Source organism: Myotis davidii, unplaced genomic scaffold (genome assembly GCF_000327345.1).
Source record: "Myotis davidii unplaced genomic scaffold, ASM32734v1 scaffold425, whole genome shotgun sequence".
Classification (NCBI taxonomy): domain Eukaryota; kingdom Metazoa; phylum Chordata; class Mammalia; order Chiroptera; family Vespertilionidae; genus Myotis; species Myotis davidii.
Window position 1 is genome coordinate 4,169,941 of NW_006296413.1, and position 14,735 is coordinate 4,184,675.

At 53.4% G+C, this 14,735-nt stretch overlaps 1 protein-coding gene across 1 annotated transcript in view; it reads left to right on the top strand.

Annotated features, from left to right (window-relative positions):
• Nucleotides 1-5,689, top strand: part of MAP4K2 (mitogen-activated protein kinase kinase kinase kinase 2) — an 11,660-nt gene extending 5,971 nt beyond the window's left edge. The window contains exons 20-30 of the mRNA XM_006771724.2: nt 31-118; nt 212-291; nt 378-438; nt 522-639; nt 3,029-3,166; nt 3,256-3,458; nt 4,359-4,427; nt 4,545-4,631; nt 4,822-4,892; nt 4,997-5,052; nt 5,153-5,689. Coding sequence (XP_006771787.1) covers nt 31-118; nt 212-291; nt 378-438; nt 522-639; nt 3,029-3,166; nt 3,256-3,458; nt 4,359-4,427; nt 4,545-4,631; nt 4,822-4,892; nt 4,997-5,052; nt 5,153-5,240 — 1,059 coding nt within the window. The 3' untranslated portion in view covers nt 5,241-5,689. The remainder of the gene's footprint in view (nt 1-30; nt 119-211; nt 292-377; nt 439-521; nt 640-3,028; nt 3,167-3,255; nt 3,459-4,358; nt 4,428-4,544; nt 4,632-4,821; nt 4,893-4,996; nt 5,053-5,152) is intronic.
• Nucleotides 5,690-14,735: the final 9,046 nt, after the last annotated feature.

Below are 14,735 nucleotides of genomic sequence, written 5' to 3' on the forward strand. Positions count from 1 at the left end.
GGAGCTTCCTTACCAGCCTCTTGTCCCCCCCAGATGGGTGCCTGCTTCTCCAAGGTCTTCAATGGCTGCCCCCTGCGGATCCATGCTGCTGTCACCTGGATTCACCCTGGCACCCGGGGTAGGCCGGGGGCGGGCAGCAAGCAGGAGCCAGGGAACCCCCAGCTTGGGCCAGGGCTCCCGACTGACCTCTGACCCTGTACTCAAACTGCAGATCAGTTCCTGGTGGTGGGGGCTGAGGAAGGCATCTACACCCTCAACCTGCACGAACTGCACGAGGACACACTGGAGAAGGTGAGGCCGGCTGGCTGCGGAGGGCGGGGGGCCTGGGGGGCCTGGGGTGCTGACCGCCTGTCCATCTGTTGCTCTGTGGCCTGCAGCTGATCTCACACCGCTGCGCCTGGCTCTACTGTGTGAATAATGTGCTGCTGTCACTCTCAGGTACACGTTGGAGCAGGCGGAGGGGGGGCAGGCAGGGGGGGACCTGCCCGCCAGCGCTCTGAGCCCCCCCCTCTCCTTGGCAGGGAAATCCGCGCACATCTGGTCCCACGACCTCCCGGGCCTGTTTGAGCAGCGGCGACTGCAGCAGCAGGTTCCCCTCTCCATCCCCACCAACCGCCTCACCCAGCGCATCATCCCCAGGTTGGGGACCTCGGGGGTGCAGGGGAGAGGGGCGTAGCGGGGAGGCAGAGGGGCAGAGCCAGAGTTGGACTCTGGCCGTGCTCGTCCCTGGGACCTTAGATCTCAGACCTGCTGTGATCTTAGACCTGTCACTTTGCCTCTCTGGGCCCGTTTCCTCATCTGTCAGAGCATTGAGAGCCTCCCCTCCCCTGACCCCAGGCCTGTTGGCCGGCAAGAAGGAAGTAGTGGATGTGAAATTACTTTGCCGATTGTGGGAGCCGTGGTTCTTAGGATGTGGGACAAACGTTTACTGAGCACTTAGTACGTGCTAGGACTAGGTCTCAGGCTGGGCTTGGAGACTACGATCAAATGAGTCAGTCCTTGGGACTCAGTACCTGGCACTGAGCTGAACTGGGGGTGGGGGTGGGGGTGGGGTGGCTGGGAGGGGCTGGGAGGCCTCAGAGAGGGCAGGTGAGCTCATGGCCTTTGGAAGTGCACAGAGGTCTTCCCTGCAGAGGGAAGAGCAAGTGAGAATGTGGTCGGGCCTGGAGGTATGAGGGGTTGGGCCTTTGGGAGGCAGGTGGAGTGGCCTGAGAGGGAGCTGCGCAGGTGGCAGGGGGCGGAGCTCCCTTCGATGCCAGGCCCAGAGCTGAGTTCTGTCCAACTGGCAGCAGTGCTGTGAGCGTTTTAGAAGGACCCCTCTGTATGTCAGAGGGAGATGACCTTGAAGGGCCCTGTGGCCACAGTGAGGCCCTTGGCTTTGACTCAGAGCTGCCCGAGGGCCGCTGCAGAGCTGTGTGCGCGGAGTCTTCGCGGAATCGCTCCAGCTGTTGTGTTGAGAATAGACCGGGGGGCTGGGGGCGGGGATGAGGGTGGAAGCAGGAGACCTGTCAGGAGGCCGTTGAAGAATCAGATGGGAGATGGCGGCGTGGGTTGGGGGAGCAGGGAAAGACGTGGTAAACGGCCGGATTCTGGCTTTAATTTGAAAGTTGAACCAACGGGATTTCCTGACAGTTGGTGGATGGAAGAGAAAGAGGAGGCACGGTTCCTGGCCGGGCAACGGAAGGATGGAGCTGTCAGCAGCTGTAGGGGGAGCAGAGCTCCATGGTGTCACACTGAGTCTGAGCCATGCAAGCGGGACCTCTGTCAGCTGTTGGCTGAGCGAGGTGGAGGCTCGAGGGGGTGGCCGGGCTGTGGGCGTAGCTGTTGTTGTGACCAGGTGGACGCCTGTGGGCCAGGCGGGGAGGCCAGGCCAGTGGCTCCACAGCTGGGGAGATGCCCTGCCTGCCGCGGACTCGCGCCAGGGCCACATCTGCAGCCCCGGCCTCGGGGCTTCCTGAGCTCAGTCCCCAAGCCAGGCTTTGCTTTGGCCCAGGACCTGCAGGAAACAGGCCCATGAGAGCCCGTGTCACAGGCAGCTTGGGGGGTGTGTTTGGGACATCACAGAGTCCCAGTGTCCATTTCAGATGTAAAGAGCGGAGAACCAGATGGCTTTGGAGGAAAAAAATCAAACACAGAAACATCTGCTGAAGGCCCGTTGGGGAAGAGAGTGGGAGGAACAAGGGGAGAGAGAGAGGAGTGAGGACAGGCAGGCAGGCGTTGGCTTCCTCGGCGGGGCCCACATCCTGGCCGAGGGCAGACAGGGCTGGGGTCCCTGCGAGGTGGTGGCAGCACTGCTGATGGGTAGCCCTGTTCCCCAGAGAAAGATAGAGGCTCAGCAAGTCCCTTAGGGGCTTAGGGGACAGACAGGAACCAAGGCAAGGACCCCGCTTCTTCCCGGGCACCGAGGTGAGCCAGCACTGGCCGCCCAGGGCCGTGGACTCGGTGAAAACAGCTGGGGGCAGACCTTTTGCCTTTTCCTGCCACTCTTCATCGCTGGGCCCGTTGGCTCATCCTAGACCCGGGTCCTGTGGGGCCGGGATGGGATGTGAGCACTGGCTGCCTAGTGGAGCTGGAGCTGTATCGTCAGTTCGTTCATGTCTCCGTTTCCAGTGACTGGAAATAGGTGGGAAAGTAGTTACACGGGGTGATGACAGCTAGCCCTGTGTGAGTGCACGATAGGCCAGGCTCTGCGGTGTGAACCCACAGGATCCTCACTGGGACCCTACGAGGAGGGGGGCCCGTCATCCCATTCTACAGATGAGGAAATCGAGGCGTGGGGTGGCGGTGACTTGCTCAGAGTCACACAGTTAGAGGTAGTCCTGAGTTCTGAACCCCTGGCTGGACGGACACTCCAGGCTGTAGAGGTGGGTGCTGCAGCAGGGAGACCGGCTTCCGCCCCCTGCCTCTCACAGCTGTGCCTCTCTGAGCCCGAGTCTCCTCCCTGGAAGGCAGAGAAGACGACAGCACCCACCTCTGGGGCTCTGTCGGGCCTCACCTATGATGTGTGCCCTGGTTGTCACCCCTACAGGCGCTTTGCCCTGTCCACCAAGATTCCTGACACCAAAGGCTGCCTGCAGTGTCGTGTGGGTAAGAGCTGGGCTGGACGGACCAGGGCGGGGTTTGGGTGTGGGCCCAGCCATGCCCACCGCCTGCCCCTCTCTGTTTTGTTGTTTTGTTAAGCATTACAAACAATGCTGGGGGGAGAGGGGGAGAAGACCCCAGCAGGGGACAGGGCGGCTGGGGGAAGGAATGAAGACCCGAGCACCCTTGCTGCCCCCAGAACTTCTCCAGCCCCTTGCCCAGCCCAGCAGGGATGCTGGAGCCGCTGGTCCTGGATGGGAAGGAGCTACCGCAGGTGTGTGTGGGGGCCGAGGGCCCTGAGGGACCTGGCTGCCGTGTCCTGTTCCATGTGCTGCCCCTGGAGGCCGGCCTGACACCTGATGTGCTCATACCACCTGGTAAGCGGGAGGGCTGGGCGGGTGTGTGTGTGTGTGTGTGTGTGTGTGTGTGTGTGTGTGTCCATGGAAACCTGAGGGTCCTGGCGCCCAGCCTCCCTGCAGCTGGCTCCCTAAAAAATGTCCTTACCAGTGGTTCTCAACCTTCTGGCCCTTTAAATACAGTTCCTCATGTTGTGACCCAACCATAAAATTATTTTCATTGCTACTTCATAACTGTAATGTTGCTACTGTTATGAATCGTCATGTAAGTATTTGATATGCAGAATGGTCTTAGGCGACCCCTGTGAAAGAGTCATTCGATTGCCAAAGGGGTCACGACCCACAGGTTGAGAACCACTGCCTTAGACCAAAGGGCTTGACAGCTAAGAAAAAACTGACCAACGCTGCAGGCGCTGCAGGCACAGACCAACCGGGCAAGTTGGCTCAGAGGCTCCATTCTGAGCAAGGAAGCAGGACACGTGTGGGGGCAGCTCCTGGGAGCAGAGTGGGGGGCAGTGGGCAGAGGAGGAGGAAGGTGCCCTGAACGGACGCCCTGCTGTGTCCCAGGCTCCGAGCCAGGGCCTAACGCACAGGATTTCATTCTCGATGCCCACAACGGCCCTGCAAGGTTGGCATCCTGTGTTACGGATGAGGAGACCGAGGCTCAGAGATTCAAGGTCACACAGCAACCGAGTCCCAGAGCCTGGTTCTCCTGACTCGGGAGCCCACCCTCCCCGCTCCCCGGGCTCCTCACTGCCTGAGCCTCAGTTCCCCAGCTGTGCGGGGAGGTTAGGCATCCTGACCTCCCGGGCTGTACGAATGAATTGCACTTGTGGCCAAGGGCTGCCTGAGACTCCCCCATGTTCTCCTCTCGGGGCCACAGCAGGGTTGGTGGCTCATGTCTCCTTTCTCTGCCTATAGAGGGGCTCCCAGGCTCGGCCCAGCAGGTGGTCCAGGTGGACAGGGACACAGTGCTCGTCTGCTTTGACCGTGAGTGCCCTGGGGTTAGGGCTTCGGACAGCGGAGGCGGGGTAGTGGGGGAGGCCAACTGGGTCACCTCCAGAAGGGAGCCACCCCATCCCCGCCCACCGCCCTCTCCCTGTGCAGGCTGCGTGAGGATTGTCAACCTGCTGGGAGAGCCTACGGCCACACTGGCTCCTGTGCTGACCTTTGACTTCCCCATTGAGACTGTGGGTGAGTGAGCCAGACAAGGTGGGGGCTGGAGTACCCCAGGCCTTTCAGCTGGCCGCAGGGCAAGGAGTCAGGTCCCCCAGCCCCTCATAAGGGTCGTCCTGGTCACCTGCGGTCCTCGAGGACCCCTCTGCCCGGGGAAGCCCCCACCTTTAGGCAGGCCCAGGACTGATGGCAGCCTGGCCCCTCCCAGTGTGTCTGCAGGACAGCGTGCTGGCCTTCTGGAGCCACGGGATGCAAGGCCGCAGCCTGGACACCAACGAGGTGAGTGGGACTCGGGCACCAAACCTGGCTGCCCTTGACCCAGTTGTGTCCACCTCTTCGGAGAGGACCCGCCGGGGTGGCCTCAGTGTCCCTTTTCTTCCCAGGTGACCCAGGAGATCACAGATGAGACAAGGGTCTTCCGAGTGCTTGGGGCCCACAGGTAGGACATGGCGCTTGGCCTCCCATTGAGAGGCCCCTGAGGCCAGGTGGCCGTGCCCACGGGTCTTCTGCCCGCTCACCTCCGCTTCTCTCGCCTCCAGGGACATCATCCTGGAGAGCATTCCCACCGACAACCCGGGGGCACACAGCAACCTCTACATCCTCACCGGCCATCAGAGCAGCTACTGAGAGTGCAGGCCTAGCCAGTGCCCCCGCCCCCATGCCTTACTGCAGCCCATTAGACAGCGGGGCCCCTCCGAGGTCAGCAGAGCCCCGGCCCCCAGCTCTGCTGGGCTGAAGGGCAGAAGTAATCCTGAGAAGTTTGGGGGCTGCGGAGGGGAGGAGCGCCCCTCCCTCACCCCTGCAATAACTGGACCAGAGGAAGCTGCTGTCACCTCCCACCCCCCCACCCCCCCAGCAGCCCAGGTCCTAGTGCCCGTGGCAGAGGCCCTGGGTCGGGTGGGGGCAGGCCCTGGACGATCCATTCCATGTTGTTCCGCATTTCCTTTCCATTCTTCCTGCCAAGAGCCTGCCCCTGCCCCCTGTCCTGGGAACATAATATTTAAAAGAGAGAACTATATTGGTATTAACGCTGGTTTGACTTTATTCCACTGGTCCTTGTGGGTCAGGGGACCTAAGCCATGGTCTCACTTCCCTCCTCCTCCTCCCTCCCTCCAGCACGTCTTTCTGTGGCACCAGGTGCTGGGGGTGCACCATGGAAGGGCAGGCCGCCAGTGTTGTGGTGGCTCCCTCATGGGGGTGCAGGCATCAGTGACGGGGCGGCCACTGTTCCCATGGGGCCTCTCAGGCACTCTCTGGGCTCCCTTGCTCAGGATGAGCCCTCAGCTTTGCAGTGTGACTCTCATCCGGACAGCCCTGCCCCATGTAGGCTCTCACCAGGCAGCCAGGGGCCGGGAGGGGCCCGCCGAGGGCTGCTCCACCCAGCCCCGGGGAGGCCTATGGAGCCAGCCTGCCGTGACCTGCATTTCCTGCCCAGGCCTGGGGCTGCCTCCCTGCCTCCCACCTGTTGCCTGGGTATCGTGTGCTTGGTCAGGCCAGACCAAGGAGTGTGGGCACCATCATCAAGCCAGACTTTGGTGAGATCAGCCAGTGTCCATTAACAAGTATTGCCAGAGGGCCTTCTCAGTGCCAGGCCCTGGGCTCACAGAGGGGCCACCACCAACTGGGGCCCAGCCCCCGTGAGGGGGGCTGTCCTTGTGGAGCCTGCATCTCGAGGGCACACCCACCACCCATGGCTGACCTGGTGCTCTGCATTGTCCCCCTCCTCCATCTCCCTCTTAAGGGCTCTCTGCCCTGGGAGCCTCCTGTTGCCCCGGGCACTGACCAGAGCCTTTGGGCCAGTGCAGCCAAGAGGCAGGATGGCGGCTGGCCTTGCAGGAGGGCGGTGCCAGGCAGAACCAGGGCTGCAGCGGGTGGGAGGCCCTGGCTCTGGGAGAAAAGCTGGAGTTTGGCCCCACCATGTCCCTTCTGATATTGAAGGCAAGTGTTTAAATAAGAACTTCTCTACGCCTGGTGGGCTGTTGGGAGGTATTTGATGAGTGAGTGGTGGGTAGATGGCAGCTTGTGTGAAGAGCCCGTAGCAGCCCAGTCCCTGCAGCGCTTGGCAGGGGCCCCCGGCAACCCCATGGCTGTCACATTGTCCCCGTCCACACTCCAGCAGAGCCCCCCTGCTCTGACTCCTAGTGACGGGGTTTCTCAGCTGAAATGGGCAGTCAGCCCTGTGCACTGGGCGCCCTCGCCTGTGTTCTCCGATCGCTAAAGGGGCGGGTTCAGAAGGTGAGGCTGCCCCGCGTGGAGAGCATCTCAGGCCGAATGGTGGGGTGAGAGGGCTGTGCTTCCTGACTTTCCATTTCCTAGATTTCCTGGTGGAGGTGGAGGGTTAGCTGAGGAGCTGGTAGTGGAGGTGAGAGCTCCCTCCCGTCAGCAGAGGCTCCTGACCTCAGGTACCAGGGAGGACGGATCTGGCCAGAGCACCAAGCGGCAGACAGTACCACCTCATGGCAGGTCTCCCCAGTCCTGAGCTGCCAGCCTGGTCTGAAAAGGGGAGGTAGTTGGGGACTCTCGGAGTCTAATGTGCCAAAGAGGGGGTCTGGTAAAGCTAGCACTCTGATAAAATATCTGCTGATGGCAAAGGCTGGCCACAAGCCAGAGAAAGATCAAGAAGCCAGGAAATATGCGCTGAAAGACTAAAACTGTAGCCAGCTCGGCCGCCTTCTCCCCGAATACACAGCAGCACCGCCACTGCTCACACCGCCCGCCGACACCTGCCTGGTGCCCTGGGCTGTGTGCTCGGTTGGGTGGGTGTTCTCTCACGCACTACAGGTTCCATTCCCACTCAGGGCATTTCTCGCTCCCTCTACTTTCTTTCTAAAAATCAATAAAAATACTTAAAATAAATAAAAATAAAATCTGTCCTGGAGAGCTTTCCATGATCAGTGCCTCCCCCCCCCCCCTTTTTAAATAGACACTGGTATTCCATTATAGAGGTTTCCCATAACGTGTTAATTTACTGTAATTAGATCCCCACTGATGGGAATTTGTTTCTACTATTTTGGAATTAAAAACGATGCTGCAATAAATATGCCAAATGCCACTGGCATCGCCCAGTGTCCATGAGGACAAATCCCTGGAGGGGCCCGGCAGGATGCCCTCCCTGGGCAGGAGCCTCTGGGATGGGTCGGATCCGCCCCTCGGCCATTCCACGGGTGAGTGCAGAAGTGTGGGCAGCCCAGGCGTCCAGGTAGCCGGCCCATACACCAGCCTGGTGAGGGTCAGGAGGAGAGGTCACAACCAGAAAGTGGCCACGTTCACTGAGCCACGCCCAGCACCTGGCCACTGCCTGGCGCATGCCTTCCTCGGGAAGGAAGGAGCATGTTGTGACGAGGAAGCCTTGGAGTCAGGCCCCTGGACTGGGTGAGTTGCTGAGCCGTGTTTTCCTGGGTGTATCATACCCAAGTCTGCCTGCAGGGCTGTCAGGAGTATTGAAAATACCCTAGTACACAAAACGCAACAACACAGGTGCATCGTAGAGATGTATTAAAACAACAAATTGCATAAAACCACATACAGTATGACAGTAAAACTACACTACGTATTGTTTGGTGATACACCTGTGATAAAACTCCACTAGGAGGTCAGAAGAAGAAACACAAAATGCAAAATGCTGATCCCTGTGAGGGGAGCGAGGGTGGGTAAGAGGACCCCAGGAGTTGGCAGAAGGTATTGGTGGTATCTTGGCGCTCAGGCTGGGTGGTAGCTTCACCGTGCTCCATTTATAACTCCGTTTCTAGCTCACCTAAGGTGCACACATCCTTTTGTGTGTATCAAATCCTATGTAATAAAAGATTAGGTTGAAATGTTTTAAAGTAATCACACAGAAATTAAAGCCCTATAATGGTTTAAAAAACGAAAACAAAAGCCAAGATAATCCTTCCCTAGATAAGGACCTCAAGTGGAGATGATGAAATTGCGGGCAGATCTTTCCCAGTAATTGCTTCCTCCTATTGTTTCCTTTAACAAACGGAGGAATAATCGGCATACAATAAACTGCATATATTAAAACGTACTGTTTGATGACTTCAACACAAATACACCACACCCGTGAAACCATTACCACAACCGAGGTAAACATCTCCATCACCCCCAAAACTTCCTCGGCCCCCTTGTAGCCACACCCTCCTGCTCTCCACCTCCCCATCCCCGACTAACCACTGGTCTGCTTGCTGTCAATAGAGATGGATTTGAATTTTTCGGAATTTATATACATAGAATCATACACTATGTACCATGTTCCTCTCTGGCTTCTTTCACTAAGCACAATTATTTTGAGTTTCATCCATGTTGCTGCATGTATTAATAGCCATTCCTTTTTATTGCTAAGTAGTATTCCACCGTATGGGGATATACCAGTCTGTGTAGCTAGTCACCTGGTGAACATTTGGGCGGTTTCCAGGTTGGGACTGTTACAAATAAAGCAGCTGTCAACATTCATGTACCTGAATGTGTGTGGCTATGGACAGAACAGGGGCACTGCAATAAATCTAACGGAAAGTAACCCCACAGGGTGATCTGATCATAAATTCTAATCGGGCAGGTCGTGGTGGGCAGTCACCCCCCAGGTCTAGGAGAGACTGACCTTCGCCATAAGCCAGCCCTGTCCACTGTTCTTGTGCATTTAGGGTCACACACCCTGAAATGCTAGAGGTAATGCGCAGACCCCTCAGGGGTGTGACCACCCTCAAGGGAGCAGCTTTTTGGTCCAGTACGTTGTCAATTTGGCTCAAATAAAACTCAAACTCTCATACTGGTTTGGACAGGCTTACATCGACAATATTTTGGAATGGAAGGACTGGATTATATGGTAGGTGTGTTTAAGTTTCTAAAAAATGTTTTAATTAATTTCAGAGAGGAACGGAGAGGGATAGAAAGAAACATCGATGATCATTGATCCATTGCCTCCTACATGACCCCTCCTGGGAATGGAGCCTGAAACCCAGGCATGTGCCCTTGACCGGAATCGAACTGTGACCTCCCATTCATAGGTTGACGCTCAATCACTGAGCAACGTGTCAGCAACAGGGCATGCCTTACATTTTTAGAGCATGAAGCACATTTTGAAAACATATTGGGTCATTAAAAACGTATTGGATAACTTTCAGGTTCCTGTTTCCCTCTCCAGCATTATCACTGATAACGTGTGCTGGGTACCCTTCCATAGCTTTCTCTATAATCCTATAACCATATGCAAACATACACACATACATATGAGATTTGTTTTACAAAAAGAAAATCATGTAATGTAGTATATTTACCTGCTTCTTTTCTCATTTAAAAACAAAACAGCCCTAGCCAGTTTGGCTCAGTGGATAGAGTGTTGACCTGCAGACTGTAGGGTACTGGGTCCAGTCAAGGGCACGTACCTTGGTTGTAGGCTCTACCCCTGACGGGGCCCTGATCCAGGCTCATGCAGGAGGCAACCAATCGATGTGTTTCTTTCACATCCATATTTCTGTCTTTCCCTCTCTCTTCACTCTCTAAAAAAATCAATGGGAAAATATCCTCGCTTGAGGATTAAAAAAATAAAATAAAATTTAAAAAATAATCCTTATGTCAAAGTGACACATTTTATTTATGTATTAATTTACTTATTTAAGATGTTTTTATTTATTTCAGAGAGGGAGAGGGAGAAATAGAAACATCAATGATGAAAGAGAATCATTGATCGGCTGCCTCCTGCACACATACTCCCTACTAGGGATTGAGCCTAAAACTCAGGCATGTACCCTTGATAGGAATTGAACCTGGGACCCTTCGGTCTACAGGCCGACATTCTATCCACTGAGTCAAACTGGCTAGGGCAAAAAATAATATTAACCACAAAAAAAACCCACCACAGCCTGGCTGGGTAGGTCAGTTGGTTGGAATCTCGTCCTATACACCAAAAGGTTGCGGATTTGATACCTGGTCAGGGCACGCCTAGAATGTGGGTTGGGTCCTGGGTCAGGCCATGTACGGATAAAACCAACTGATGTTTCTCCCATCAATGTTTCTCTCTCAAATCAATAAAAACATATCTTCAGGTAAGGATTTTTTAAAAAATGGATTCTGCTTTAAAACCAAAAACAAACAAAACCCCAGCACATTAGTCCTAGGTCCGGTGGTATGGGGTTAACAGCTTTTCAAGGCTGCCGAATTCCAGGTTATGGATATTTCAATTTGTTGAACCATTCACACATATATCCTTTTGTTTTTTTAATCCTCACCCGAGGATACTTTCCCATTGATGTTTAGAGACAGTGGAAGAGAGAGGGAAAGACAGAGAGAATATCAATGTGAGAGAAACACATCGATTAGTTGCCTCCTGCACGAGCCCTGACCAGGGCTGAGGCTGGGGAGGAGCCTACAGCCAAGGTACATAAGTGTCCTTGACCTGAATCAAACCCGGGACCCTTCAGTCCGTAGTTCGATGCTCTATCCACTGAGCCAAACCAGCTAGGGCCACAATATACCTTTTTAATATGTTTTTATTGATTTCAGACAGGAAGGGAGATGGAGAGACAGAAACATCAATGATGAGAGAATCATTGATCGGCTGCCTCCTGTACATCCCCCACTGAGGATGGAGCCCACAACCCAGGTATGTGCCCTGATGGGAAATCAAACGGTGACCTTCTGGTTCACAGGTTGACACTCAACCTCTGAGCCACACTGGTTTGACAACCACTCACATATTTACAAAAAAATTATATATATATATTGATTTCAGAGAGAGGAAGGGAGAGGGAGAGAAAGATAGAAACATCAATTTGATGAGAATCATTGATTGGCTGCCTCCTGCATGCCCCTACTGGGCATCAAGCCCACAACCGGACATGTGCCCTATAAATGCAGAAGACAACACATTACCTTATATAATCACATGCGCTGCTTTGGGGGCAGATTCCCCAGAGAGGGATTGCTGCATTGAAATGGTTTATTATTTTCCTTGAAAGAGATATACTTTTAAAAAAATTATCCTTGCTGAAACCAGTTTGGCTCACTGGATAGAGCGTCGGCCTGTGGACTGAAGGGTCCCAGGTTCGATTCTGGTCAAGGGCATGTGCCTGGGTTGTGGGCACATCCCCAGTGGGAGATGTGCAGGAGGCAGCTGATCAATGTTTCTCTCTCATCGATGTTTCTGACTCTCTATCTCCCTCCCTTCCTCTCTACAGAAAATCAATAAAATATATTTTTTTTAAAAAATCCTTACCTGAAGGTATTTTTTCAGGGAGGGAGAGGGGGAGAGGGAGAGGGAGAGGGAGAGGGAGAGGGAGAGGGAGAGAGAGAAACATCAGTGTGAGAGACACAACAATTCCACATGAGTCCTGACCTAGGATGAACCTGCAATCCAAGTTTGTGCCCTTGTCTGGGAATTGAACTTGCCACCCTTCAGTGCCCTGGCTGATGCTGTATCCACTGAGACACAATAGCCAGGAAGGGGTACAATTTTAATAGACAACAGAATGCTTTCCAAAAAAGACCTTCATATTAGTGTCAGAACATTTGTCTTCTGCTCTTTTAATGATCATATAAAGAAATCCTTCATTATCACCTTAATTTGCATTTCCCTACTAAGAGTGTTGGTCCCCTTAACATTTTTTGCTATTTGGACTTCCTTTTCTGAAACTTGCCAATTTGGCCTTAACCGGTTTGGATCAGTGGATAGAGCATCGGCCTGTGGACTGAGAGGTCCCAGGTCCGATTCCGGTCAAGGGCATGTACCTTGGTTGCGGGCACATCCCCAGTGGGAGGTGTGCAGGAGGCAGTTGGTCGATGTTTCTAACTCTCTATCCCTCTCTCTTCCTCTCTGTAAAAAAAATCAATAAAATAAAATTTTTTAAAAAAGATTTACTATAAACTCTAAGCTATAGTTAAAAAAAAACTTGCCTATTTGTAGTCTTTTTATTTTTATTTTTTTTAAATATATTTTATTGATTTTTTACAGAGAGGAAGGGAGAGAGATAGAGAGTTGGAAACATCGATGAGAGAGAAACATCGATCAGCTGCCTCCTGCACATCCGCCACTGGGGATGTGCCCGCAACCCAAGTACATGCCCTTGACCGGAATCGAACCTGGGACCTTTCAGTCCGCAGGCCGACGCTCTATCCACTGAGCCAAACCGGTTTCGGCATGTAGTCTTTTTAAAAATTAGTTATTCCGTGGCCAGATATCTCAGTTGGTTAGATTGTCATCTGGATAGACCAAAGTTGCTGGTTCCGTCCCCAGTCAGGGCACATATGAGAAGCCACCAATGGCTCAGTGGTTGAGTGCCCACCCATAAACCAAGAGATCAAATTTGGATTCCGGGGGCATGCAGGAGGCAGCGGATGGATGAGTCTCATCATTGATGTTTCTCTCCCTCTCCCTTCCTCTGAAATAAAAAAAAAAGAAACCAATGAATGCATAAATAAGCAGAACAACAAGTTGATGTTTCTCAAATCAATAAAAATTAGAAAAAAATTAATTTTTAAGACTTCTTTGCATATTAAAGATATTAACTCTTTATCAGGTATGGCAACTGTTTTTGTAGATTATTGTCTGTTGACTTTTATCGTAGTTTCAATGTATCTGGTAATCAAGTACATCTTTTCTTCATAGTTTGAATTTCCCGTCTTCATAAACTCTCTACCCCTGCATTACCCTGACAGCCTAAGTCAGCGGTTCTCAACCTGTGGTTCGCGACCCTTTGGGGATCAAATGACCCTTTCACAGGGGTCGCCTAAGACCATGGGAAAACACATATATAATTACATATTGTTTTTGTGATTAATTACTATGCTTTATGTTCAATTTGTAACAATGAAAATATATCCTGCATATCAGATATTTACGATTCATAACAGTAGCAAAATTACAGTTATGAAGTAGCAACATAATTTTATGGTTGGGGGTCATCACAACATAAGGAGCTGTATTAAAGGGTCGCGGCATTAGGAAGGTTGAGAATCACTGTAAGTGGTTTCATTGTTTCTATTCAGGACTGTGTAACATTAGCTAGATCTTTTCCCTACTGAACTGAAATACCACCTTTGTGGTATTTTTACCCATAAACGGGGAATCTACTTCAGGGCTCTGTTTCACTGACGTCATTCCTACATCACATGGTTTTATTATTGTCTTTTATACTGTGTATTATCTGGAAAGGCAAGTTCCCCCTCAACCTTGTTTACAAGTTTCCCCACTATTTTCCCAAGTGATTTTAAGATGATTTAATGAACCACACGTTGGGAGTCTAAGGGAACTGCATATTTGTAAACTCATTTTAGAATTGACAAGTTTACATTCTTTTCCGCCTAAAGTTATATGTCCCATCAGCTCAGGTTTTTAATCCTTCAATTAGCGTCTACTTTATAGCGACTTTTCTTTTTTTTTTTTTCTTCAAACAGGATGTCCTTTTCTACCTGTGGTGTCAACGGACCCCGTTTAGGGACACGCACCGGACCCGCCCCCAACCCCGGTTCCGGGTTACGAGGGAATCGAGGACTGACGTCACTTAGGGCTCACGCTCCGGACCCGAAAACGAAGGTGAAGCGAGGGGCGGAGGCGACTTTGCCCAGTCTACGCATGCGCACTCCTCCCCCGCCGTAAAGCTCATTGGCCGCGGCTTTTCCGCCGCGACCTCTCGCTTACTCCCAAATAGGAAACGCGACAGCCAATCTCCGGGTCCTACGACGCAACCGAGTTTAAGCCTATCAAGTCCAGCCAATGAGGGCGCGCTTGCGGCCAACGTCATAGTTTGCCCCACCCTCAGCCCTCCTTCCTGGACGCCGAGCTCAGTTCGCGCAGTAACAAATGAAGTGCGCGCTGCGACACCTCCCAGCTCTCCAGCCTCGGCCGCCATTTCCTCGCCAGGCCTAACGGTCCGGCCAATCCCAGCGCACAGCGAGAAGGACGGAAGCTCCGCCAATCGGAGGCCGCCGATCCGACCCTTTGCCTCAACCCGGCCCAATCCAGGCTTCGGCCCGTCGCCCCCAGCCCGCCCCCGTGGCGCCCTCTCTCCTCCCTCTTTGTGCGTCTCGCGCCGCCGCCGCCGCCCGCCGCGTGAGAGGAAGGGCTCCGCGCGTTCCGCGGTAACGCAGTCGAGTCCCCTCCCCCCGGAAGGTTCGCTAAGGAGAAGCCGCCGC